The sequence below is a fragment of the Carassius gibelio genome, chromosome A5 (assembly GCF_023724105.1).
Source record: "Carassius gibelio isolate Cgi1373 ecotype wild population from Czech Republic chromosome A5, carGib1.2-hapl.c, whole genome shotgun sequence".
NCBI lineage: Eukaryota > Metazoa > Chordata > Actinopteri > Cypriniformes > Cyprinidae > Carassius > Carassius gibelio.
In genome coordinates, this window is record NC_068375.1 from 21,059,230 (window position 1) to 21,084,087 (window position 24,858).

A 24,858-nucleotide genomic window follows, 5' to 3' on the forward strand; every position below is an offset into this window, starting at 1 on the left:
AGATTGACATGCCCATATTCAGTTATAGTCATAGCGCCACCTATTGGCAACAGGAAGTGACATATTTTACGCTGCGACGAACTACTCCTAGAAATTTTATGACATCAGTGTCTTTTTTGTGGTCAGTCTAATCTAAAGGCCTGTGCGATGTTCAGTTGTGAAGATTTTGAGTTTTCGTTAAAATGCTTGTTCATGGCGCCGCGACGAAGTTCGATGTCTCGCCATGGGAATAAAAGATGTTATAACTCAGGCATAAAATGTCCGATCTTCCCCAAACTTCACATGTGTGATAAGAGTCCTGACCTGAACAGATCTGCAGGCCAATATTCCACCGGGTGTGGCAGAATGGCTCTATAGCGCCACCTATACACTTTCAACGGAGTGCGCCTCGAGCTATGTTTCACGTACATGTACAAAAATTGGTACACACATGTAACGCACCAATACCTACAAAAAAGTCTCTTGGTACGAAATCCGGATCCCAACAGGAAGTCGGTTATTTTGAATTTTCCCTTCAAAATTGGTGTTGTTTTTGCCATTTTCAGGGGTTGTACTTTAACGAACTCCTCCTAGAGATTTATTCAGATCAACACCAAACTTGGTCAGTGTAATCTAAAGCCCTTTGCGATAATAAATTGCGAAGGACTTGAGGTTTCGTTAAAGGGCGGGTCCATGGCGGCCTGACAAATTTCGATGTTTCGCCATGAAAAAGGAAGTTGCTGTAACTCAGACATACAATGTCCAATCTGCCCCAAACTTCACATGTTGGATAAGACTCTTGACCTGAACAGATCTACATGCCCATATTCAGTTATAGTCATAGCGCCACCTATTGGCAACAGGAAGTGACATATTTTACACTGCGACAAACTACTCCTAGAGATTTTATGACATCAATGTCTTTTTTGTGGTCAGTCTAATCTGAAGGACTGTGCAATGTTAGCTTGTGGAGATCTTGAGTTTTTGTTAAAGGGCGTGTCCATGGCGCCATGACGAAGTTCGATGTCTCGCCATGGGAATAAAAGATGTTATAACTCAGGCATAAAATGTCCGATCTTGCCCAAACTTCACATGTGTGATAAGGGTCCTGGCTTGAACACATCTGAAGGCCATTATTCCATTATAACGATAGCGCCACCTGCTGGCAACAGGAAGATTGGCACACATATGGAATAAACTTTGATATATTGCACTTATATTTATGAGTTTAAATGCATATTTCTCAACGTTCACCTTTTTACTAAAGCCACACGATGGCGGTGAGCCCGGGTGCGAGGGCCCGTTCATCGCTGCTTGCAGCTTTAATTCTTCTTCTTCTTCTTCTTCTTCTTCTTCTTCTCCCGAATGAATCGCATTTTTGAGGGCTTTAACATGCTCAAAAAGTCATGAAACTTTGCACACTCGTCAAACCTGGTGAAAATTTTCGTCTGATATAGGATTCAGAAGAGGGTGTGGCAAAATGGCTCGACAGCGCCACCTATACCAAGAAAATCAACAGCCTTCCAGCTATGTTTGACGTACATGCACGAAAATTGGCACACATATGTAACACACCAATACCTACAAAAAAGACTCTTGGAGCGAAATTTTAAACCCAACAGGAAGTCGGTTATTTTTAATATTATGAGCATATTTTGTGTAATTTTGGTCATTTCCATGTGTTGTATTTTAACGAACTCCTCCTAGAGAGTTCTTCAAATCAACACCAAATTTGGTATGCCTAATCTAAAGGCCTTTGCGATGTTAAATTGCGAAGATCCTGACTTTTCGTTGAAGGGCGTGTCCGTGGCGGCCTGGCGAATTTCGATGATTCGCCATGAAAAATGAAGTTGCTATAACTCACACATACAATGACCAATCTGCCCCAAACTTCACATGTTTGATGAGACTCCGAACCTGAACAGATTGACATGCCCATATTCAGTTATAGTCATAGCGCCACCTATTGGCAACAGGAAGTGACATATTTTACGCTGCGACGAACTACTCCTAGAAATTTTATGACATCAATGTCTTTTTTGTGGTCAGTCTAATCTAAAGGCCTGTGCGATGTTCAGTTGTGAAGATCTTGAGTTTTCGTTAAAAGGCTTGTTCATGGCGCCGCGACGAAGTTCGATGTCTCGCCATGCGAATAAAAGATGTTATAACTCAGGCATAAGATGTCCGATCTTCCCCAAACTTCACATGTGTGATAAGAGTCCTGGCCTGAACAGATCTGCAGGCCAATATTCCACCGGGTGTGGCAGAATGGCTCTATAGCGCCACCTATACACTTTCAACGGAGTGCGCCTCGAGCTATGTTTCACGTACATGTACAAAAATTGGTACACACATGTAACACTCCAATACCTACAAAAAAGTCTCTTGGTACGAAATCCGGATCCCAACAGGAAGTCGGTTATTTTGAATTTTCCCTTCAAAATTGCTGTTGTTTTTGCCATTTTCAGGGGTTGTACTTTAACGAACTCCTCCTAGAGATTTATTCAGATCAACACCAAACTTGGTCAGTGTAATCTAAAGCCCTCTGCGATAATAAATTGCGAAGGACTTGAGGTTTCGTTAAAGGGCGGGTCCATGGCGGCCTGACAAATTTCGATGTTTCGCCATGAAAAAGGAAGTTGCTGTAACTCAGACATACAATGTCCAATCTGCCCCAAGCTTCACATGTTGGATAAGACTCTTGACCTGAACAGATCTACATGCCAATATTCAGTTATAGTCATAGCGCCACCTATTGGCAACAGGAAGTTACATATTTTACACTGCGACAAACTACTCCTAGAAATTTTATGACATCAATGTCTTTTTTGTGGTCAGTCTAATCTAAAGACCTGTGTGATGTTTAGTTGTGAAGATCTTGAGTTTTTGTTAAAAGGTGTGTCCATGGCGCCGTGATGAAGTTCAATGTCTCGCCATGGGAATAAAAGATGTTATAACTCAGGCATAAAATGTCCGATCTTGCCCAAACTTCACTTGTGTGATAAGGGTCCTGGCCTGGACAGATCTGAAGGCCAATATTCCATCGAGTGTGGCAAAATGGCTCAATAGCGCCACCTATACACTTTCAAAGGAGTGTGTATACACTTTAAACAGAGTGCGCCTTGAGCTATGTTTCACGTACATGTACAAAAATCGGTACACACATGTAACACACCAATATCTACGAAAAAGTCTCTTGGTACGAAGTCCGAATCCCAACAGGAAGTCAGTTATTTGGAATTTTCTCTGCAAAATTAGTGTTGTTTTGGCCATTTTCAGGGGTTGTACTTTAACGAACTCCTCCTAGATATTTATTCAGATCAACACCAAACTTGGTCAGTGTAATCTAAAGCCTTTTGCGATCTTAAATTGCGAAGATCTTGAGGTTTCGTTAAAGGGCGTGTCCATGGCGGCCTGACAAATTTAATTGTTTCGCCATGAAATAGGATGTTGTTGTAACTCAGGCATAAAATGTCCAATCCTCCCCAAACCTCACATGTTCGATAAAAGTCCTGCCCTGAACACATCTGAAGGCCAATTTTCCATTATAATGATAGCGCCACCTGCTGGCAACAGGAAGATTGGCACATATATGGAATAAACATTGATATATTCTACTTATATTTATGAGTTTAAACGCATATTTCTCACCGTTCACCTATTAACTAAAGCCACTCGCTGCCGGTGAGCCCGGGTGCGAGGGCCCGTTCATCGCTGCTTGCAGCTTTAATTTAGTATTGTTTTTATTAATTTTTGGAAACAAGAGATTTATCTGTTATATTGGTCATAACATGAAAATGGGCAATCAGTATCAACCAGAATTTCAATAACAGTGTATTACAGTGATTAAAGTCGACTCACATCATCTGACTTGGGCTCTGTCACTGGTACCCACTTGTAGATTCGCAGTGACGTGTCTCCAACAGTCACCCATTTCTTCTCCCTAGAGATGCATGTCATTGTTAGATATCAAAGACAAAGGAGCCCAAAAACAATGGAGTTTAAAAAGGATTCATTATTTCAACATTGAAATTTATAGGCATCTCTGTGTTAGTATTTATTGTGCAAAAAAAATGCCCACGTGAATATTTTCAATGTGAAGCGTTTTTTTTATTATTATTTTTAGACGTGTACATTTTGGGACTGACGTATGAAAGAGACTTGTTCCACATCACTATATGGAATGCCAAAAAAAGCTCAATATCTTTAAACTTCTCAGAATGCAGATAGAACCTTATAATTCCAAGGTGACGATATCAGCATTGTGTAGAACAATACTAGTTATCGTAATTAGATGTTAAAATCATTTTTACTAATTCAAAGATTAGGACAGTAAAAAGTTAAATCACACCTGTGTTGCCAAAGTATCATTTTTCTTATTTTACTCTTTGGATAATTTACATAAGTTTACCAACAGAATGATGCTGTGGTTATTTTTAATCTCATAACTTTTTGTCGTAAAATGTATTTTAATTTAAGATGCACTTAATTTTAAGCAAAATGTTCAGCAGTCCTTGAAGTGTGAAAGTGGAGGCGAAGCTGAAGCTCCGCTCTGAGTTTAAAACCCCGCGCGTGGATAAAACTCTTCTCACGCGCCGGCGTCGCTCAGAAGCGCGAGTCACTCACTCTCAGATGAGGTGAACAAGTCAAACGTCCGTTCAGCGGGACTTTTTGCTCGGTACGGGTGTATGACATGCCAGCCCGTTCGGTTACTATTCAGCCGGCATTACAGGCTCAAACTGCAAAGCCTTCATGTGACTGCAACGAAATGGCTTCTAGGTTCAACCCACATAAAAAAAAAAAATTATGGAAGAAAAATGCGATCTACATTTTTCCTAACTAATTTTTTAAAAGCCGACAAAAAGAGCAGCCGCGCGGAGAAAGGCAGAAACAGCACATCTGACTGAAACTGGAGTGGAATAAACGCTCTCTTTCCTTTCCTTTCATTGTTTCTTGGTGTATCTCCTCCCCCACAGGCTGTCTGTACTCTTCGTTACCAGTAGACGCTCTCTCTTACCATTTCCGCACTTTTTCAATTGCAGCCATAACCCGCTTGATGTCATCTTTCGCCCTGCTCCGCGTCTCCGCTCGAACCGACCTGCCCGACATTACTGCTGTTGGTAAAATATCTTTTTGCTCGCTGCCTGTTTAGACACAATGCGAATGCACACAGCACAGGAGAGAGGCGGGGTTTGTGCGCCTGCGCTGAAGCCAAATGCCCTGAAAGCATGAGAGACACGGTCAATGCGGCTACGCGTTTCGCTCCTTTGTTTAGCGAACAGAGCAAAGAAAACGATATTTTAACAGATTGTTGAGTGAGACTAACAAATCGAAACGATGACGACGACATCCACACACGTTTTACACTTGTATCTGGAAACAAACCGACTGACTATCGACAGTAGTTTGTCAAACAACAACGACGTTTGTTTCCTGGCGATTTGATATCTGCGTTTCAGAAAAGTATTAAACTCTCACATATGAAAATGCACCGATGCAACAGCTTAGTAACCGCAAAAAACACTGTTCTGTTAGACAGGCTATAAATCAAACATTTATTCAATTGGATACATTCTTAGTTTCAGAAAGGTTCAGGTGTTATAGACCGTGCCCGTGTTCTTGAGGCAGTTCCAGGGTGGCTGCAGAAATATATCTGGCTAATGTCTCCAAGCCGATTTCTGGGGGTAGCGCACTTTCTAGTAGAGATTCTGTGTGGAACAGACAGACATGGGACAGATTAAAACATTGGTACAATTAAAAATTCACTAAGGAATAAATATACATATTTTTTGGCCAAACATTCCTTGATATTAAGAAGTTATTATTCTGATATGGTCATAGTGCAGATGACACATAGTATGTCATCTACAAAGACAAGCTACAATTTTTCATGAACATTTATCTGAACACTCGAAACCCAAAACCAACCCGCAATCAAGAACTGTTTTCAGGTCCACTCCTTTTTAAGTGAGACTACTATCTCAGCACTGTTAATTCAAGATCAAAAAAAAAAAAAAAAGAATTGTACAGTGTTGTCTAAAAGCGTCCTGGACACCATTATTTTAGTAATTCAAAATCAATTACTGTCGGACCAACTGAGATTTCAGTGTAAAGATTAAGATTGTGAGTGTATATTAGCACTGTTTGATTTTGGGATCTCACAGAGTGTTTGAACCTGGAAACGCTGACATGTGTCGTCAGACCTAGCATTCAAGCAGTAAGTCATCATATTTGTCCATCAGTATGGTGGTTTGCAGGACTTCTGCATACCTGTGCAACTGCCTCCCTCTGCACTAATACCTAAAAGAGTTTTATAGCATTCAGCCAAGTCATCCTTGGTCATATGTTCACCTGCAATAAAAATAGGGCCTACAAGTAGTTACTATTCTAGCCAAAGTCTTTCTCCGTTAATTATAATAATTATTTCTCTGGTATCTCATGTGCAAGTTAACATGTGTAAAGTATTGATAAAATGTATTTACCTCTAGCATGCGGTAACTCCAGCAGTTCATCCCTGCCAATAGTATATCTGCCCCCCTTGTCTGGCTTTCCAAAGCACCTGGAAGGCATTGGAAAGCTCTTGTCTGGAAATGCTGGAGGCCGGTCTGTGGTTGACATACAGATTAATTAACCCCTCCAAATCGATGTCCGTCACAATTTCTGGTTTCAGCATACAGCTGAACTTCATCTCATTTTCAATGTCTTCTAGCTTCAACAAAACAGAACAACCATGTGTTGACAAAAAATTAAATGGTAGTCCACATATCGATGACAGATCTGTATGGTAGAGTCAACTGGTGATTGCAACAATGCTCATACCTCTTGCTCTGTGGGATAGAAGCCAAGGGCTCTCATCAAGAAGGGCACATCAGCTAGAGGGATGCGTAAGCCGGGTTTCCATGGTGTCAAGGTCCTGATTCTGTAGCTGACAGTAGTAAAAATATTCCTCCATTTCCTAAAGGACAAATTAGAACATGTGCTTTCTGTTGGCATTATAGGATGAAATGAGGTAAATGCTGAAAAACAGCTACAAAAAGTCATTTTTGACCTACATATGACAGTGAGAAAAAGAAAGCATTAGAACAGAGATCTAAAACCCAAAAGAGCTGTCCATCTCCTCCTCCCTCTAGAAGATGGAAAAAGGGCAGCATGCCTTTCCCTCCTAGAGCAGCTGATACCTCTAATGATCTGAGTATATTCGAATGAGTGAAAAGCAGAAGCTAATTTTGTGACCACAGAATAAGCTGTACATATATGAATTTCAATCAGGTGTCCAAACTATCCTAAAAAAAACATTTTAAATTCATTATTATACAACTATTATACTACACACGTATTTTATGACCTCATATTAAATGAGAAACTGTTTGATATATTATTACTTAGTTGACTAGTTAACTGCAAAAACCAGTGGACCTCTGCATGGGATGCATGTTCTCCAAACTTACGACAAACTGAGCTCCCATGAAAAGACAGTGCAGTCCTGTCCTCCAGCAGAAAAAGCATATCTACCATCATATGAGCAAGCCAGAGTTGACATGCCTGTTGAGGGGCAGATCACTGCAAAGGACTTGTGAGGGTTTCCATCCAGAGGAAGAATCTGAATGCCAACCTACATCAAAGAGAGAAAACAGGAATAAACAAGGAGATTTAAATCATAGTAAAAACAATAAAAATGGCATGATGCCTCATGCTGATACAAAGTGATCAGTACAGAAGAGGAATTATTATCAAATGCATGGTTTGTTTATGAGGACTGAAACACTTTATACCTTATCTTGTGTATATATAATTAGGGTCGCCATCCTTAGATGCAGTATGCCAGTAGGTGGGAACCAGTGATCATGTTTATAAGTGCGTCATTGAATCATTTATTCTAATCGAGTAGTTCAAACATACTTTTCATTCAGGAACGAATTTGTATCTTTGAAAACACTCATTCATTTAGGAACAAAACACTACTGTGGCTTTGCTTGTAAATATTTGCATAGGCACAGACAGTAACTAGCAATATAATGCTACAATTCTTATTTTAATCCCACCTAGAGTATAAACTGTTATCCTAACCCAATTCAATAAATAATAATAATATTATCCAATAGTTAAGGTTTAGAATGTTAAAGAGGACCATTTCATTTTCCTATTACAGGTTTATATTGTGTTTACCCTAGCTATGCATAACATGTTCATATATTTTATTCAGTGTGTTTTACTTTAAAAATCCAAGCAATAAAATCAGATTATTTTTTCCCTTTTGGCTGACAGCCTATTGAATTATTTGAGCTTCGGGAAAACTGTAAATCCACTGACCTTTAAATTAGAATTACCTCACTTAACATGAAGTAATTACCCTTCACTTATGGATGATGACAAATGTACTTAGGATCAATCTTGTTCCTTTGTCTATAGTCATAACAGATATGTTTGTCTTAAAGGGTTAGTTCACCCAAGTTTTTGTAAGATAAATATCCAAATTTCAAACATAATAAACACTTTTTTCCTCACTTCTGCTGAACGTGGGGAACCGGAAGACGTGCTGGTGTAGGTCGTAGTTCGTCAGCGCTGCGTGGTTAGTGATGAGTGGAGAGAGAAAACAAAACAAAACACTGGTCACGAAATAGAAGCACAAAATGAGGATTTGTAAAGAAAACGTAGGAGGATTTCAAAATAAGCCAAGAGGAGACTGGGTTTCCTTTGCTAAAGTCCTTTGCTTTGCTCCTACATTTCACAGACACGCTTACCCCATCGAAAGGCTTGGAAACGTGAGGACAATATAATATAACGCCGATCGGATTATTCTGAAAGAAGAAAAAAAACACACCTAGGATGCTTCAAAGGGGGAGTAGAAGAAGGATGAATTTTCATTCTTGGGTGAACTAACCCTTTAACACAATTACTTAAGTTAAATAATTAACTTATTTCCCTTTTGGATCAGTACACCATATTAATAAATTATCTTTGAAATCCCATTCTTTTATCCAAATTGAGGTATGTGTTATCATTTTTTTTTTTTCATTTTAGTTCTCTACAAATCATACTGAGACAAATGGTTTGGCTTTTGGTTCCTTTGAAATTCTGCAAACTAATCAACCAGATAACTGTTATTTCAGTGATATTTCTATTTGTTCTACCTGTAGCAAACCTGCACATTTTGGAGGTAGCATTGAAGAGCTTCATCTTATACAGATTGGAAGCTGCAAGGACGAAGTTTTTGGGTGTCAGGGGAGGATACCACACCATGTAAGTGGGTACAGCACTTTGCTCTATATGATCGGAACTCAAAATCAACATCCTATTTTCACCACTGTTCTGCAGATCCTACTCCACCTGTTCAGAACAGACAGGATAGATGTGATACATTTAACACAGATCAACAAGATAAACACATACCAAGGCAGCAAGATTATACAGGAACACAGGGACTCACCAGTGATCCATGCCTAGAGAGATGAGGCGAGGCTGACTGTTGTCTAAACCCATTCCAAACAGCACGTCCTGAATGGGTTTATAATGTGAGTGGTGCCTGCCTTAGTACTTCCAAGTACACCGGAACACAGACAGAGCAACATCACAGCTTTACCAGCGTCCTGAAATAAGAAAAATACATTTAGGAAATATAGAACTACATAAAAAAAAAGCCCTCATAAAATCTGGAAAATGAAGTCCACTTAAAATGTTAGCAACATAGTGAGATGCGTAATGCTGTCCTGACTGTACTGCAAACACTCTTGACCATCACATGCATCAATAATCTGCAAAGCCCCACTGGCAGATAAAAATCTAGAACATGACATTCATACAAATGCTTACTCAGATGGTAGATGTAATTACATCATTCATGCAAATGATTGCTACTGTAAAATAATAATAATAATAATTAATGTGTGGTAAATGCAACACTCTCTTAAACTTAAAAAAAACTCTTAGGCAATGTGACCTAAATAACGTTAAATTTTAAATATTATTACATAAATGAACTGTAAGAATATGAGTGAGTTCTTGTTTTCTAGTTCACCTTGTGGATCGTAGGTAATTCACTGGATCTGTTTGTGGGGCTGGAAGACCCTGCAGATTGCCTCTTTATGCTCATAATCCCAAATCTTAATGGTTCCACTGTGGCTGCCCGTAGCTATGAGTAGCTGTTTAGGATAACAGGCAACTGCTTCCAGAGGTTCTGCATGTTCTTTCAGAAGGGTCTGTGGAACATTTCTCTGTGCATTTAAATGTACTGCAGTTGTGGAGAGAACAACATTTCTGTAAATAGAAGGAGAAAAACGTTTTATTGCATTGAGTTTACAATTGAATGATGTTGCCACTATATGCCTGCCTTCAAATGGTACTATAAACAGATAAAAATTAATAGTATGGTCAAAAGAGAGAGTTCACCAAAAAATGTAAATCATGTACTGCTTCTTATGTTGTTCCAAACCTATATGAGTTACCGTCATCTGTGGAACACAAAAGAAGATATTTCGAGAATGTCTCAGTGTTTATGTCCATACAAATGGAATTCAATGGTCAAAGGTTTTGGTTACCAACATTCTTCAAAATATCTACTTTACTGTTCAGTAGAAAAAAAAAGTCATACATGTTTGGAATGACGAATTCTAGTTAGTAAATGATAAGTATAATTTTACCATTTCTTTTAAATTACAAAATTTTATATCTAAATGTACTTTTACATGGATGGGTGCATCCAATCTAAGCACCATACTCTTTTTAGCAGTTTAGGTTTTCAATCTGACATGAAATGCATCATATTGCTGAGGTATGTGTAACAAAATTATAATGAGAACTTTCTTAAAAAGTTGATTGAGTCCCTCACCTTATGACAAATGGCTTGGCAACCAGTGTGCAGTCTTTTGGATATCCCAGGCCGGTAATGGAGGCCTTTTCTTTGAAAAAAAGGAGATGGATCTAATTTGATCCAAGCTAGACTCATTGTTGATGACACGTTGATGAGCTTGAGATTTCCATCATAGAATTTGAAGTGGCCATTCACATCACCTGTTACTATAAAATTGACAGTATACACATAATATAATTAAATAAAATAATGTCAGACGGACAAAAAAAAAATCATCCAATGAATAGCAAAGTGTAACACAGCAGGTGAAAATTATGGAATTTATTTATTTATTCCCAGCAGAGGCGGCTGTAAAAGCCTGCACACTATCGTAGTGAAAGATGGACTGCCGCAGGGAACCTAGCACCATACTGAAGGTCTGAATGGAGACAGATTTCAAAGAGGTCAATGCCAAAGGCAGAGAAGCATAACAACACAACAACAGCACAAAAATTCAGTCTGATGAAAGATTCTTCTGCCAACCTGGTCAGTAATTTCAGGAACTGAGTATTCCAGATGTCCCATTTCCTGAGCAGCAGAATGCATTATTATATACAAAGACAGCTAAACTAGTAAATCAGTAATGTAAATAATTAATGAATTTTCTACCCAGTTGTAGAAGAGAACCTGAGCGCTGCTGTTGCTGACCAACTGTGTGTTGTCAGAAGGACTGAAAAGTAGCCTATTTGATTCTGGGAAAACATGGAAAAAGGTTATTTAATATTTGATGTGACAAACAGTATTCCTAAAGAAACGATACATTTGGAATTAAGACGTTGTTGTTCTTCAAGCCTCTTTGTGTTGCCTCTGTGTAATAACCACATCAACGCACAGTGGCAACCATATTTTGGGCTGAGGTCAACTTGACATTCTGGGCTTTCGCTTTCATCTGTCCAGTTCCAAACACACACTCGCTGATGCACAGAAAAAAGTACATAGACCAGTGTATTTGTAGCCTGTGATAATATTCTGTGATATTATTTGATCCTTTTACTGTAATCATCTTTGTTAAACACATTTTGCTTAAAATTAATAGATGCTGGGAACCAATGTTCCCTCTAGGCTGCGCATTTTATTGCACAGTATTCTAGTAAAAAGGAAGGTGAATAAAGGTGATGTCGCTATAGTGTTAGAACCGGTGAATGCGTTTTAAAGGGTTCAAAGAAAGAGAATGATGCTGTCGCTGAGCAAACGCAATGACGTGAAATAAAACGTCCTCGTGTTTTAAAGAAGAGTAGCTTGATTAAGTGCTGGAAATAGCGGAGGATGTGCACAGAATGATAACAAACCTCAGAGACATTTACAGTCACACACAGGTGTATTGTGCAAACTGTACTTCATGTTTAGAAAGCTATAGATTTTTTTTCTTTGAAAATATTTAACGTGCAGATCTCAGTTTAAATGCTTCAGTTTGTTTTATTTTCTCCTCTATCAGTTTAAATGCTTCAGTTTGTTTTGATATTATATTATATTATGTTAGGCCTAGATTATAAACCTATTTAATAACTGACCTTGTTTTTAAACGGAGACACTTTTGCTCATTTAGGCTGTATTTTTCTAATCAAAAATACAGAAAACAAGAACATTGTGAACTATTAGGATATTGCTGTTTCTAATATTGGTTTCATATTTTAATATACTCTAAAATATAATGTATTCCTGGTGAAGCATAGCTGAATTTTCAGCGTCATTACTCCACTCCTTAGTGTCACACATGATCCTTCAGAAATCAGTATAATATGCTAATTTATTATCTGTGTTGAAACTGTTGTGCTGCTTAATGTTTTTTATTGTGCTGTTTTGATTTTTTTTATAAGGCTAATAAAAGCTAAAAAAAAAACAGCATTTATTAAAACCTTTTCTTCCACTACAAGTCTTTTCTATCACTTTTTTATCCGTTTAATAAATCCTTGCTGAATAAAAGTATTAAGAAAAAATAAGAAAAAAATTCTGACCCCAAACTTTTTAATAGTATAGTGTATATTGTAATACGAAATTTCTGTTTTGAATAGTAGACTGAAGTAGTTTAAGTCTTTGGTTCTTTTAATTGTGATGATTATGGCTCACATTTAACAAAAACCCACCAATTCACCATCTCAACAAATTAGAATATGGTGACATGCCAATCAGCTAATCAACTCAAAACACCTGCAAAGGTTTTCCTGAGCCTTCAAAAAGGTCTCTCAGTTTGGTTCACTAGGCTACACAATCATGGGGAAGACTGCTGATCTGACAGTTGTCCAGAAGTCAATCATTGACACCCTTCACAAGGAGGGTAAGCCACAAACATTCATTGCCAAATAAGCTGGCTGTTCACAGAGTGCTGTATCCAAGCATGTTAACAGAAAGTTGAGTGGAAGGAAGAAAAAGACGCACAACCAACCGAGAGAACTGCAACCTTATGAGGATTGTCAAGCAAAATCGATTCAAGGACTTGAGTGAACTTCACAAGGAATGAACTGAGGCTGGGGTCAAAGCATACAGACGTGTCAAGGAATTTGGCTAGAGGTTGTCATATTCCTCTTGTTAAGCCACTCCTGAACCACAGACAACGTCAGAGGCGTCTTATGAACTGGACTGTTGCCCTGTGGTCCAAAGTCCTCTTTTCAGATGAGAGCAAGTTTTGTATTTCATTTGGAAACCAATGTCCTAGAGTCTGGAGGAAGGGTGGAGAAGCTCATAGCCCAAGTTAATTGAAGTCCAGTGTTAAGTTTCCACAGTCTGTGTAGCTTTGGGGTGCAGTGTCATCTGCTGGTGTTGGTCCATTATGTTGTTTGAAAACCAAAGTCACTGCACACATTTACCAAGAACTTTTGGAGCACTTCATGCTTCCTTCTGCTGACCAGCTTTTTGAAGATGCTGATTTCATTTTCCAGCAGGATTTGGCACCTGCCCACACTGTCAAAAGCACCAAATAAAAGTTGGCCAGCAAACTCACCAGACCTGAACCCCATAGATTCTCTGGTATTGTCAAGAGGAAAATTAGAAAACAAGAGACCAAAAAATGCAGATGAGCTGAAGGCAACTGTCAAAGAAACCTGGGCCTCCACACCACCTCAGCAGTGCCACAAACTGATTCACCACGCTGAATTGAGGCAGTAATTAAAGCAAAAGGAGCCCCTACCAAGTACTAAGTGTACAGTAGATGAACATACTTTCCAGAAGGCCAACAATTCACTAAAATGTATTTATTTTTTTATTTTATTTTTTATTGGTCTTATGAAGTATTCTAATTTGTTGAGAGGCTTAGTTAAATGTGAGCCAAAATCATCACAAGGAACCAAAGACTTAAACTACTTCAGTCTGTGTGCACTGAATTTATTTAATACACAAGTTTCACAGTTTGAGTTTAATTATTGAAATTAACTTTTGCACGACATTCTAATTTATTGAGGTGCACTTGTTAATCAAGGGGTTTGGGTTTAATGAGGATACCAAAGGATTTTTTTTCACTACGGCATAGTGCTCAAGGAATTCAGCAGTGTATATTACACCAGTCACCTGGCCTACTAGTGTCAAAGCACGACCGCTCAAAGTGATCCGTGCATTTGCTGAAAATAGTGCGCTGTCCATTATAGCAGCGTTCATCAAACCCCACATTAATTCGTTCTCAGTATCAACTAAATATCGTATCACGTTCCAGACATATTTACAGTAATTACTGACGATAATTTCTCTTTAGAACGAATAAAACCGTCTAAATTAGTACACACATTCCTGGGATGTGTGTATATCCTTCCGCCACTTTTTGTGGCTTTTTTCAGACTGTTTAGGTCTATCGGTCAGTGCTGAAGCTCCGCGCGAACTGTGTATATCATTCACATATATCGCACTTAAAATAACAAAAAAAGCGAAGTTACCGGTTTGGTATTTTTGTTGACATCTACAACATATGGATCGTCAGCGCTTTGTTTTTAAAACGGGCTAAACCGTCTCTGTTTAGTAGGAAATAAATCAGCAGAGCTAGCTGAAGTAGCAGACAGCGTCAGTGGAGGCTCGAATAACCGGAGGAGTAGCTTTTACTCGTTGGATGTCACTACGTTAGATCCACTGTCAGCTAACGCGTCCAACAGCATATTCCGCACTCGGTCGCGGTGTAAAACGGTTTTTTCAAACAATCAGAACGCTCTGCTCAAGCTGTCGTTTATGGGATCACCATGTCCATGAAGCCGCAGGCCGGTGGTAATCGCAAACCCGGCGGAAGCACCAGCGGAGCCGCAGCGGCCTCCGGTACCGGGGGAGCAGGAGGAGGCGTCGGACGCCAGAACATAGGAAGGTGAGGGCCGTATCTGCAACATAACGGGGTTTTAGTTTGGAGGACTGATGAGCGTGAACCTACGGGGGATGATGCGGCATGCCTCCACTTGTGTCGTAGTTTAGAAACGCAGCTTGTGAAGTTGCAGTGGTCGGGATTGAGCGCAAGTAGGCCGATACAGGCCAAATTCACAGGAAAGAGATACACACGTTAATGGGCACAAAGCCATTGTGTTTCTAAAATACCAGCTGATAGCGGACATTATATTCGTGAATATTTGTGAGGGGCGGGTTGTCTGCTGGGACGAGCACGTTTAGGATGAATCGTGTCTTTTTGCCGGTGAAATATATGACAGCTTTGCCCCACAGGACAGATGCATTTTTATATTTTCAGACAGTATTATCGATTGAACGGGATTCACATTTCAATAACTTTAACAGAAATGATTTGAGAGCCTTAAAATGAGAGAATCTGCCCAACAGCGATTCAGTTCACCGTAATGTTGTCAGCTAGCTAAGTTAACTAGCCAACATTTATTTGATTATACTGCTTATCCACATGACTGTCTAGTTTGTTGATGCATTCAATTTAGAAATACGTTAGATCAAAATACAATCAGGTGCTTTATAGACGACGATCACATTATTTCTCCATCGTTTGCATTTGACTTGTCAATCCCAACAAAAATGCAAAGGTGGCTACAGATACGTCATGTTTTAACTTTTATCTTTCTTATCTGTCAAACGTTTAAGGCCTGTCAGCTGATGTTTAAATCGTTCAGGGTCCGAGAATCGGCGTTCTGGGAATCCATCGTCCCATATGAGAAGAAGTCACATGTTAGCGCTGTGTGCCACTATTGAGATTGACATTAACCCAGCTTCCGTTTCGGGTTTCTTGCATTTGGTTAACTCGAGGACACCGTCTTTCCCGTTTCTGTGAATTTGGGAAACGAACGTTTCACGACTGGAACTCTTTGTTTGTCAGTCGCGAGCATTTCCGCTGAGAGGCGGTGCGCGCACACGCTAGGAAAGTCCGACCACTGTATCAACCTTGACGTTTCCAAGAGCTTGCATGTATTCAGTCCGCCCTTGCTAGGTGACATTTGTGTAAGTTTATTCCTTTTAGAGCATGTTGTGAAACTCTGTTAATACGGTTACGATTTTTAGTGTGCTTAAAATGTACGTGGAAATGTTTAGTCCTACAGCCTACGAAGCAGAGAGGCCTTTTTTGGCATCCCATAGTCACACTGCATGGTGAAAAAAAAATGTCATTCTTGTTTACACGAAACTAGAAACGTATTATGAGTTGTAGAAACTGTGGGAATCGTGAGTGGTGCAGTGAAGCCTTACGCTGCCTGTAATGCAGCATTTGATTTGTTCTTTAGCTGCTGAAAAAGGACTGTCATTCACAGCTTTTATTCTTTAATTCATTTTAATGGTCTGGAAGCTCTTGATAGTTTGTACCCAGGTCATGTGTACTGAACTCATTCTTGTTGCACATTAGAGGCCTCATTGGTATTTCATCCTACATGTGTAGATGAACTCTTTATAATTTAGTAGCTCTCGTTCTTGCATGTTTGAGGTATAATGTTGTCAGTGGCTATGAATCATGTCCTCTCGGTGAAATGCTGATTCTTTCTAAACCTGTTGTTTGGGAACTTCACAAGCGCTTTTTTTTGCACAATAAAATGCATGAAGCATATGATTATCTGTCATTCCCTCGTCATTGCAGTTCTGGGAGTTTTCCAGTGCATGTGCGATCGATAGCTCCACCGGTATCACATGAATTCTTGTTCCTGGCAAAAAACGTTTTCTGCAAACAGTGTATACAGCATATCAAGCATTTACATGTATCCATTTGATTATAAGTTATCTATTATCAAGCTTATAATTCGTGCCATTTTCTTTCTTCCCAGAGGACGCAACAATGCCAAAGGACCCTCCAATGCAGTGAGTTGTAATGTTCAGTTTCTTTATTCATAACATGGAATTTCTAAATTGAAAAATGTACAAATTTTGCTCTCCATTTCAAATAAGGCGAGTGAGAAATCATGAAAAGTCTCCTGCTGAACTGTATATTAGCACACTGAATGCTGCTCAACCAACTAAATTAGTAGGGGTGGGAATCTTTAGACACTTCATGATCCGATCCCAATTCTGGGAGTCATGATCTGATTTTAAAACTATTCTTGATCTACATTTCTTCCTAATTAATTCTTCTTCTGTGCAAATACATCTTTACAACTTACATTTTACCCAAAATTGCAGTTTCTTTTCTTTTTGTTCATAGTTGGAATCTCTATATGTTAGAACTACCATCTTAAAATCAGGGGTGTAAATCTTCACTTTTTCAAAATTCAATTAAAGTACAATTATCATTGTCCACTCAATATCACGATGCGTCACATTTTCAATAATACTGCACATGGCTACATGTTCATATATATTTTATACTGTACTTTGTTTTTTACTACTTTTTAAAACAATTACTTATTTAAAATAAGTGTTCTTCAAGTGTCCGAAAGTTTACAGACAATAGGCTAGTTATGGGGTTTTCTTTTTTCCACAGCATCATTGCTGTTTGATTACTATTAAAGAGATCATAGACAGTGGCAGCTTTAACAGGCTGCATTTACTCTAATGCACATATCTATTTGAATATATCAGATGTTCTGTCCTGCTCTGAAAACATAACTGACTGTATTTACATCAATGTCATATAAAGGTATTCAGAGGTCGCGACTGAGCTACAGGACAACAACAAACAAAAAGCGCACGTGAAAGTCTGTCATTGTGTGAGTTTCGTGCATCTAATAAATGGCATAAAATAATGTATATCTAAAGTAAAACACGGCGGGTGGAAGCACACACTGTCCAGCAATGCACACGTGTCTCACAGTGCAAATTCTGTGCAGTGAAGCCCGTCGCGTCTCTAGTGTGCACATTTGCCGTTTGCAGGGGACAAACAAGCTCAGAATCGATTCAGAAATTTTCAGAATCATTGAAGAGAGAATTGCGATGCATCGGAAAATAGTTTTTTTCATCCCACTACTATTAATTAGAGGGCAGAAACTAACTTGTAACTTAAATGTAATTGTTTTTTATTTTTATTTAATCTTTACAGCAGCCCAAAATAATGTTTTTTTTCTTTCTTTTTTTTCTCTCAATTCTCTTTAAAGGTGGCCTTTAGTGGGGTTTATGCAAACATGAGAATGGTTCATGTTTTGACCTCAGTTGTGGTGAGTCCAAAATACACAAGAGTGAAAAAAGCTTGCTTGTTAATATTGCAGTTGTTATAATTTTGTTTTAATGTTTTTCTTTTGTCATTCTCTTAACCAAAATAAAACCAATACTATCTTACTGTAATCTGTTTTTGTGCTTCACCACTCAACAGGGAACCAAATGTGAACTTAAGGTTAAAAATGGACTGATCTATGAAGGAGTTTTTAAGACCTATGGCCCAGAGGTGAGAAGAACAGTTTCTGTGGCTGTATTGTCTTGCTTATAAATCTCTGGGAATAAAAATATATTCACTTTTATTCTACTTCTGTGCACATACAACAAATATTCCCCTCTTTTTATACGGCTTTGTTCTGTGCGTCTGCAGTGTGACATTGTCCTGGATGCTGCGCACAGGAAGAGTGTAGACCCCAGTGTGGGCCCTCGCCGTGAGGATATTGTGGAGAGCATTATCTTCAAGTCCTCAGATGTAGTGGTAGTTCACTTCAAAGATGTGGACCTCAGCTATGCCAAGAAAGGTGAGACCTTTTTTCAGAGAAATGTCTATGCTTTGTCCTTGCTTCCTTAATTGGTTCCTTTAAAGGTTTAAGCTTTGAAAAGATGTAGTATAGATACTGTATAGGTACAAACTGCCAATTCAAGAACACAAACAGCAGGAAAACTGATCCGTTTACTGACATCACAACAAATAGCTTAATATCTTGAATATAAAGTTTTGTTTATAATTCTACACATTGCAAAGTGTGACTTAAAATGGAGCTTTGTGTTGGCATTAACCAACAGAACACTTTTTCAAGATGTTACGTCAAGATGTTTTTTATTGCCAAACTAGTGCCATCTATTATATTTTACTGCAGATGAGAGGACTGCATGTATATGCATTTTATAAAATACTAGACTGGTCAGAAATTAAAAAGCAAACATTTTATTTGCACTGTGTATTTTATTAACCAGTGGATAAGTTCAAAGAACAGCATGTGAAATTCATTCTCTATGAACTCCTGACTATTATTACAGTAATTTTTGGATAAAATAATACCCTAATGTACAACCCACTGTTTATATCCCATGATTGCTTAAGTTTTTCCAAGGAATTTTCTCATGGTTGACGGGATACGGCATCACAGTATAGTAAGGGGCTTAACGTTTCCGTCACACACTTGAAGTATTCGGCCAATCACAACGCACTGGACAGCTGGCCAATCAGAGCACACCTCGCTTTCCAGAACTTTGAGCTTTGTAAAAATCTATGCGTTTCATCGGTCGGCTTTGCTCATATATCAACCTATAAATCCCCTGTGATGGGCATCATTCATTAGTGTCCTGTATTCGGCAAAATCATGACAGTCCACAGCATTAAGAAGTTAACCCAATCGCATATAAAAAAAGATAATTACTCCCTAAAAACACCCAATAAAGACCGTGTAAGGACCGTGGTGCCATCTTTCTTTGAAATGATGATCACGCATGCACCCTGGCCCTCGCCTGCCCCGTCCCCAACCCCAGTCAGAGAGGATACCGATGCTGCTGCTTCATGTGCGGGAGCATGTCAGGAGAATCACGAGGAGTGGTAAAATAATAGCTAATTATTGATTACTAATGTGAATCTGTACATTAGAACAGAAAAAACTGGTTAAAAACCGGTGAACTCCCGTAAACTTTTCAGTCCAAGGATCCAGTAAACGAATGCGTTCAAACTAGGGTTGCCAATTGTAATACTCTGTTAGAGCTTGATATACATAATTATATTTTTAGACATTATTAGACAGATGAATACATTATATTTAATGTTAGACCCTATTTATAAATTTATAATTGACATTAATAAAAAAATATATAACATAATAAATAAGCATATATGTTATATACAATGTGAAATTGTAAAAAGCAAAAAAAAAATTTTTGGATTGAATGGTATCTTAATTTAAGCAAATTAGGACTATTTTTATAAAATGATGTGGTGATGTAATGTAACATCACACATCACAGTGCTTTTCCCAAATATCAGCAGGAATGCAAATGTAATATTGATTTTATACAACACATCAATAACATTGTGAGTATTAGGCACAATATTGTAATAACACACAGCAGTAAACTAATCAGTTTAATTCAGGACTCATTCAGGAAAAGTCACTTACTATTTGCTGAATGAATCAGCATTTTAAACAAATCTATTGAATGAATTACTTGACTCACTCAATTAAGACCATGACTAGGCTCTTAGTTTCATTTTTAAAGTACTTTATAAATGTAAATAATCATTTCATATTCAATTATTGAATAAAAAACTCAATTTGTACATGCAATGTAAATGCATTTAGAAACACACACAGCTAAATATTGTATAATTATTGTAATCAACAAAATCTCTGAATGAGCAGTAACCCTGTATAAGTTTTGTGATACATGAAATAAAAAACCATCAACTTAATCTGTGATGTGCATGTAAATGTGATCAGTATTATGCAGTCAGATCTGTGAGCCTTGCAGTGTCAGTGCAGACCATTAAAAACATCATGGACTGTGCCTGCTGTAGTTTTGCAATTATGTTTCATTACTGCTGAATAAGATGTGTGTTTGATAAGAGCAAAAAGTGTTTTTAGGAGAAGGGATGACATTTTGATGGATCAAAGACATTGCAAATCACTAGTTATAAAATATTTATAATGCTATTTCATACATTAGCAATGCAAAACACACTTATGAAATTATCATTCAAGATATACTTCTGTGTGGTAGCTTTTTATCCTTTTGTCCAAAATGCTCCTTCCATACAGTTTAACCCTGTCAGCCTGTTTCTGTCACTCTAGGTGCAAAAAATGCATTAGTTGGATCTGCTCAATGATTTTCTCCTACTGACTACTTTTTTATTCTTTCTCTTTTTTTCTTAAATGGGTGTAGTCTCATCAGATGCAGGTAATGCAATTCATTCTCTTCTTTTACAAGTGTATTTTTTTATGCAAAATCTTTACAGTTGCTTGCGGCATTCTTTGAGTAGGTGAATAGTGCATGACTTGCAGGCATTTTGGCACAGAGATGCTTTTGTTATTTGTAATTGTAATATTGCTTGATCAGGGAATCATGATGGGTCAATCTAGAGCTTAATTAATAACACAACACTGATGTCAGCGGATGTTGTTTTTACATTATCCTCACAAAAGAAGCATACGTTTTTTATGGTGGATTAAACATTTCTGAGTCTCCCAATTTTCTTTTTTTTTTGTGTATAGTACCTACAAAAAGACATTTCAGAGTTCAGTTAGAGCTAGCTTTTAGAGAAGGTTTGTGTCCTGCAGTAGTTCACCTCAGGAATTGTGCAATGCTAAGACTTTATCTACTAGATTTTGATGTTGTGCACCAAAGAACACAGAATACGGTCTCTGGAACTGGCACAGATACAAAAATGATCAGCTAGTTCATGTGAAGATCAAATTGCATGCAAAAGCCAAACAAGCAACACAAAAGTGCCAAACCTGCTCAAAGCTGGCTACAAGCAGCTACTGTAACATTTTAATTATTACATAATTAACCTGGTGATGTTATATTAAAGGTCTGTTTCATTTCATGAGCATTGCAATATTGCTTAATCTAAATAAATCTTGGTGGGAGATCATAATTCTTCCAGTTGGGATTTATTTTTTTTATCTGTTTGCATGTCTTTTCTCCATTTCCTTTATAAAATCGAATTTACTGAAACAAACATGAACTGTTATAATCAATGCAAGGACAGTTTAACAGCTATCAAGCAAATCATGCTACCACGAAAACTCTACTCTAGTTGGCATTGGCATCATACAACAGCATTTAAAATAAGTGAAATAAAATGAATTATTTTTATTTATCAATTCTTCGGAACTACTGATTGAAATGGATGGCATCATGCCAGTTTAACAAACCCACATTTATCGATTCTTTCCTGTTTTTTTTATTTTCCTTTTGTATAACTATTTCCTCTGTGTCCTTTGTGACCTTTAACCTCTGACTTACTCTGGTGAAGGTCATGTTTTCAGGAATCTCATTTTCTAATTAGTCTTCCTGTCCGATTACTCAAGTTTATTTTATATTGTGAAATGCTTTAACATTAGTAACATTTCAGTGGAATTTTGCAAGCAAAAAGGTCCATTGTTCGTTATCTGTAATGTAGCGATGTATGAAGCACAGAAGTTACCTTCAAACCAGGCAGCTTTCTGTTGGTCAGTGTGGTGAATCCACAGGAACGTATTTTCTGAAATCCTGTTAAAGTGAATGGGTTTTGCCTGTGAAAATTCTGAAAATGTGACCACTCCTTTAGTTTAAGCATTAGGATTTAATTAACTATTAGCATTGACTTTAAACTAAAGGTAACAATGTTTCTTGTCTGCTTTGAAAGAGAAATCGCTCATTCATTTTCTGGTTATCGTACAAGAGCTAAATTCTTAAATCGTAAACTAGTGGTTGACCGATATTTTTTTTTGTACGTTTTTTTTTTTTTTTTACTGCCGATATCTTGGAATGCAGTGGGGCCGATATAAAGCCTATGTATATTTGACAATGGATTAAAACCTAAATGTGTAAAGTAAACAAACTTTAGATGACAAAGTATTTTTCTCAAATAAATTAAATATTTAATAAAAAAAATATTTTTAAAAGGAAGTAAACACTGAAACCCAAGAACAGTGCACTCTGTATTCTGGGAAGTTTTGTGTATTGGGAATCATATTTTTCAAATAATCATTTAACATACAGCACTCAGTGAAAATTATATGAATATGAAAGTGGGCAAATTCATAAAGCGCAGGATAATTTGAAATCACGAGTTTAAAGTTTAAAGCATTCAATTCACACGGACCAACCCATCACACGGAGAACACGCGATCATGCTGGATACACATACACACTTCACAAGATCTCACAGCTGGATTCAGTTAAGTTTGCAAGGTTTGTGAAATTAAAAGTTCATTAGCCATTCAAAGATTTGTTTAAATTATATAAATGCATGTTTGCTTAATGCTGACGGCAAACGTGGAAGTATTATAATGTTTACCTTTCCATTACTTATAATATAAAAGCAATCGTTATAATACTTTTTGTATACATTGATTCCTTTGTTTACCCATTCTTTCCAATTAGACAGAACTTTTAATGACGACAGTAAACAAGATTGAGATGTGAGCAGTGTGTGCATTCAAAATAAAAGTCCCGCCTTGAACACACCAGCCAAGCAGAAAAATGTATCGGCCGTGGCAATATATCGGTCGACCACTAGAGTAAACTGAACAGTATATCAGAAAAAAAATACAACCTTTTCTCAAGATTGTTGTCTGTGTTATGACTTAATCTGAGATCCTTGCCCCTGCACCACCATTAGCGATCATTCTCATCATGTCTCCCATATAGTAAATTTGCTTTCATCCCGATTTTATGTTTCTTCCATAAGCATTTGTGAGCTTTTGCATCACCATGATAAAAGTGATATGAATCCTGTAGTTTTGTGTGTTTGTGTGTGGTGAAGATAACTTCACAGACAGTGCTGTGAGTGCCCGTCTTAATGGAGAGCACAAAGAGAAGGATCTGGAACCCTGGGATGGAGGGGAGCAGCACATCTCAGGCAGCATGGAGTCTCTTGACACTGATCTGGTGAGACAACAGTCAACAAATCTTGACATAATGTAGCAAACTGCAGTTGAATTAGTTCAGAAGTATCATAAGCATCAGCAATGTTTAGATATTTCAAGCTATCACGAGAGGTATGAGGTGAAACAGTGAACACATTCTTGAAACTCTCTTGCAGTCAAATGGTTGGGATCCTGATGAGATGTTTAAATACAATGAGGAGACATATGGTGTGAAGTCCACCTATGACAGCAGCTTGTCCTCCTACACGTAAGTCCTCTCATCTGTGCTACAAATCACCTAGCCTAGTAGGTATGTGCTGTGTCTTAGGTTGGCTTTTTCCTTTTGTTTCCAGGGTTCCTTTGGAGCGAGACAACTCTGAGGAGTTCCTCAAGCGGGAGGCTCGCGCATCACAGTTGGCAGAGGAGATCGAAGCCAGTGCCACCTACAAGGCACGCGTGGCCCTGGAGAATGATGACCGCTCTGAGGAAGAGAAATACACTGCTGTGGCTCGTGGAGAGAGGGAGCTTCACAGCCTCAACAGGTGAAGGCGATTTTAGTGCTGATGTAAAATGTTATTAAAATGTGAGTTCAGTAAGCAGTATTTGAGATTTCTGTATTTCCCCCCTTCAAGTAGATAGGAGTTGGTCCTGCATACCTGAAATAGCTGCTTGGAGGCATTGCAAATATGGCTGCCAAGTAAACTCACTTATATTAATTTCAAACGCTATGCTTAGATTGAAATATATTTAAATGTCCCTGAAGAACATAGAAACTATTGCTGATTTAAGAATACAACTTGTTGCCTGTTCATTTATCTACCCAAAATAAACATTTGCAAAACAGTTATATTTGCTTCTTTGGTTTGGAACAAGGCAACAAATGTCTTTAAAGTACAGTCACATTTATAGTTCTGCAAATTATGCAGATGAGTCACTTCAATA

General features: G+C 38.0%; 1 protein-coding gene and 1 pseudogene across 4 annotated transcripts; one reads left to right on the top strand and one right to left on the bottom strand.

Moving 5' to 3' along the window:
• Nucleotides 1-3,840: 3,840 nt before the first annotated feature.
• Nucleotides 3,841-24,858, bottom strand: part of LOC128002157 (cilia- and flagella-associated protein 251-like) — a 33,958-nt pseudogene continuing 12,940 nt past the window's right edge.
• On the top strand, nt 14,552-24,726 carry LOC128002111 (ataxin-2-like). 4 transcript variants are annotated; one of them, XM_052592425.1, is made up of 10 exons: nt 14,565-15,101; nt 16,996-17,029; nt 18,259-18,318; nt 18,474-18,545; nt 18,687-18,837; nt 21,224-21,238; nt 23,814-23,938; nt 24,093-24,184; nt 24,270-24,458; nt 24,549-24,718. In XM_052592425.1, the coding sequence occupies exons 1-10, from the start codon at nt 14,983-14,985 to the stop codon at nt 24,553-24,555; spliced, it is 864 nt and encodes a 287-aa protein (XP_052448385.1). In that variant the 5' UTR covers nt 14,565-14,982; the 3' UTR covers nt 24,556-24,718. The 4 variants fall into 4 exon arrangements, with proteins under 4 accessions (XP_052448387.1, XP_052448385.1, XP_052448386.1 ...); XM_052592426.1 differs by having other exon boundaries at nt 24,552-24,718; XM_052592428.1 differs by lacking the exon at nt 14,565-15,101 and adding an exon at nt 15,914-16,186 and having other exon boundaries at nt 24,549-24,720.

Bases quoted from the DNA above. Each gene is read 5' to 3' on its own strand.
- LOC128002111 (XM_052592425.1), top strand. From the start codon at position 14,983: ATGTCCATGAAGCCGCAGGCCGGTGGTAATCGCAAACCCGGCGGAAGC. The intron at 18,319-18,473 runs GTGAGTCCAAAA...ACCACTCAACAG, and splicing joins ATGTTTTGACCTCAGTTGTG to GGAACCAAATGTGAACTTAA. The intron at 24,185-24,269 runs GTAAGTCCTCTC...TTTTGTTTCCAG, and splicing joins AGCAGCTTGTCCTCCTACAC to GGTTCCTTTGGAGCGAGACA.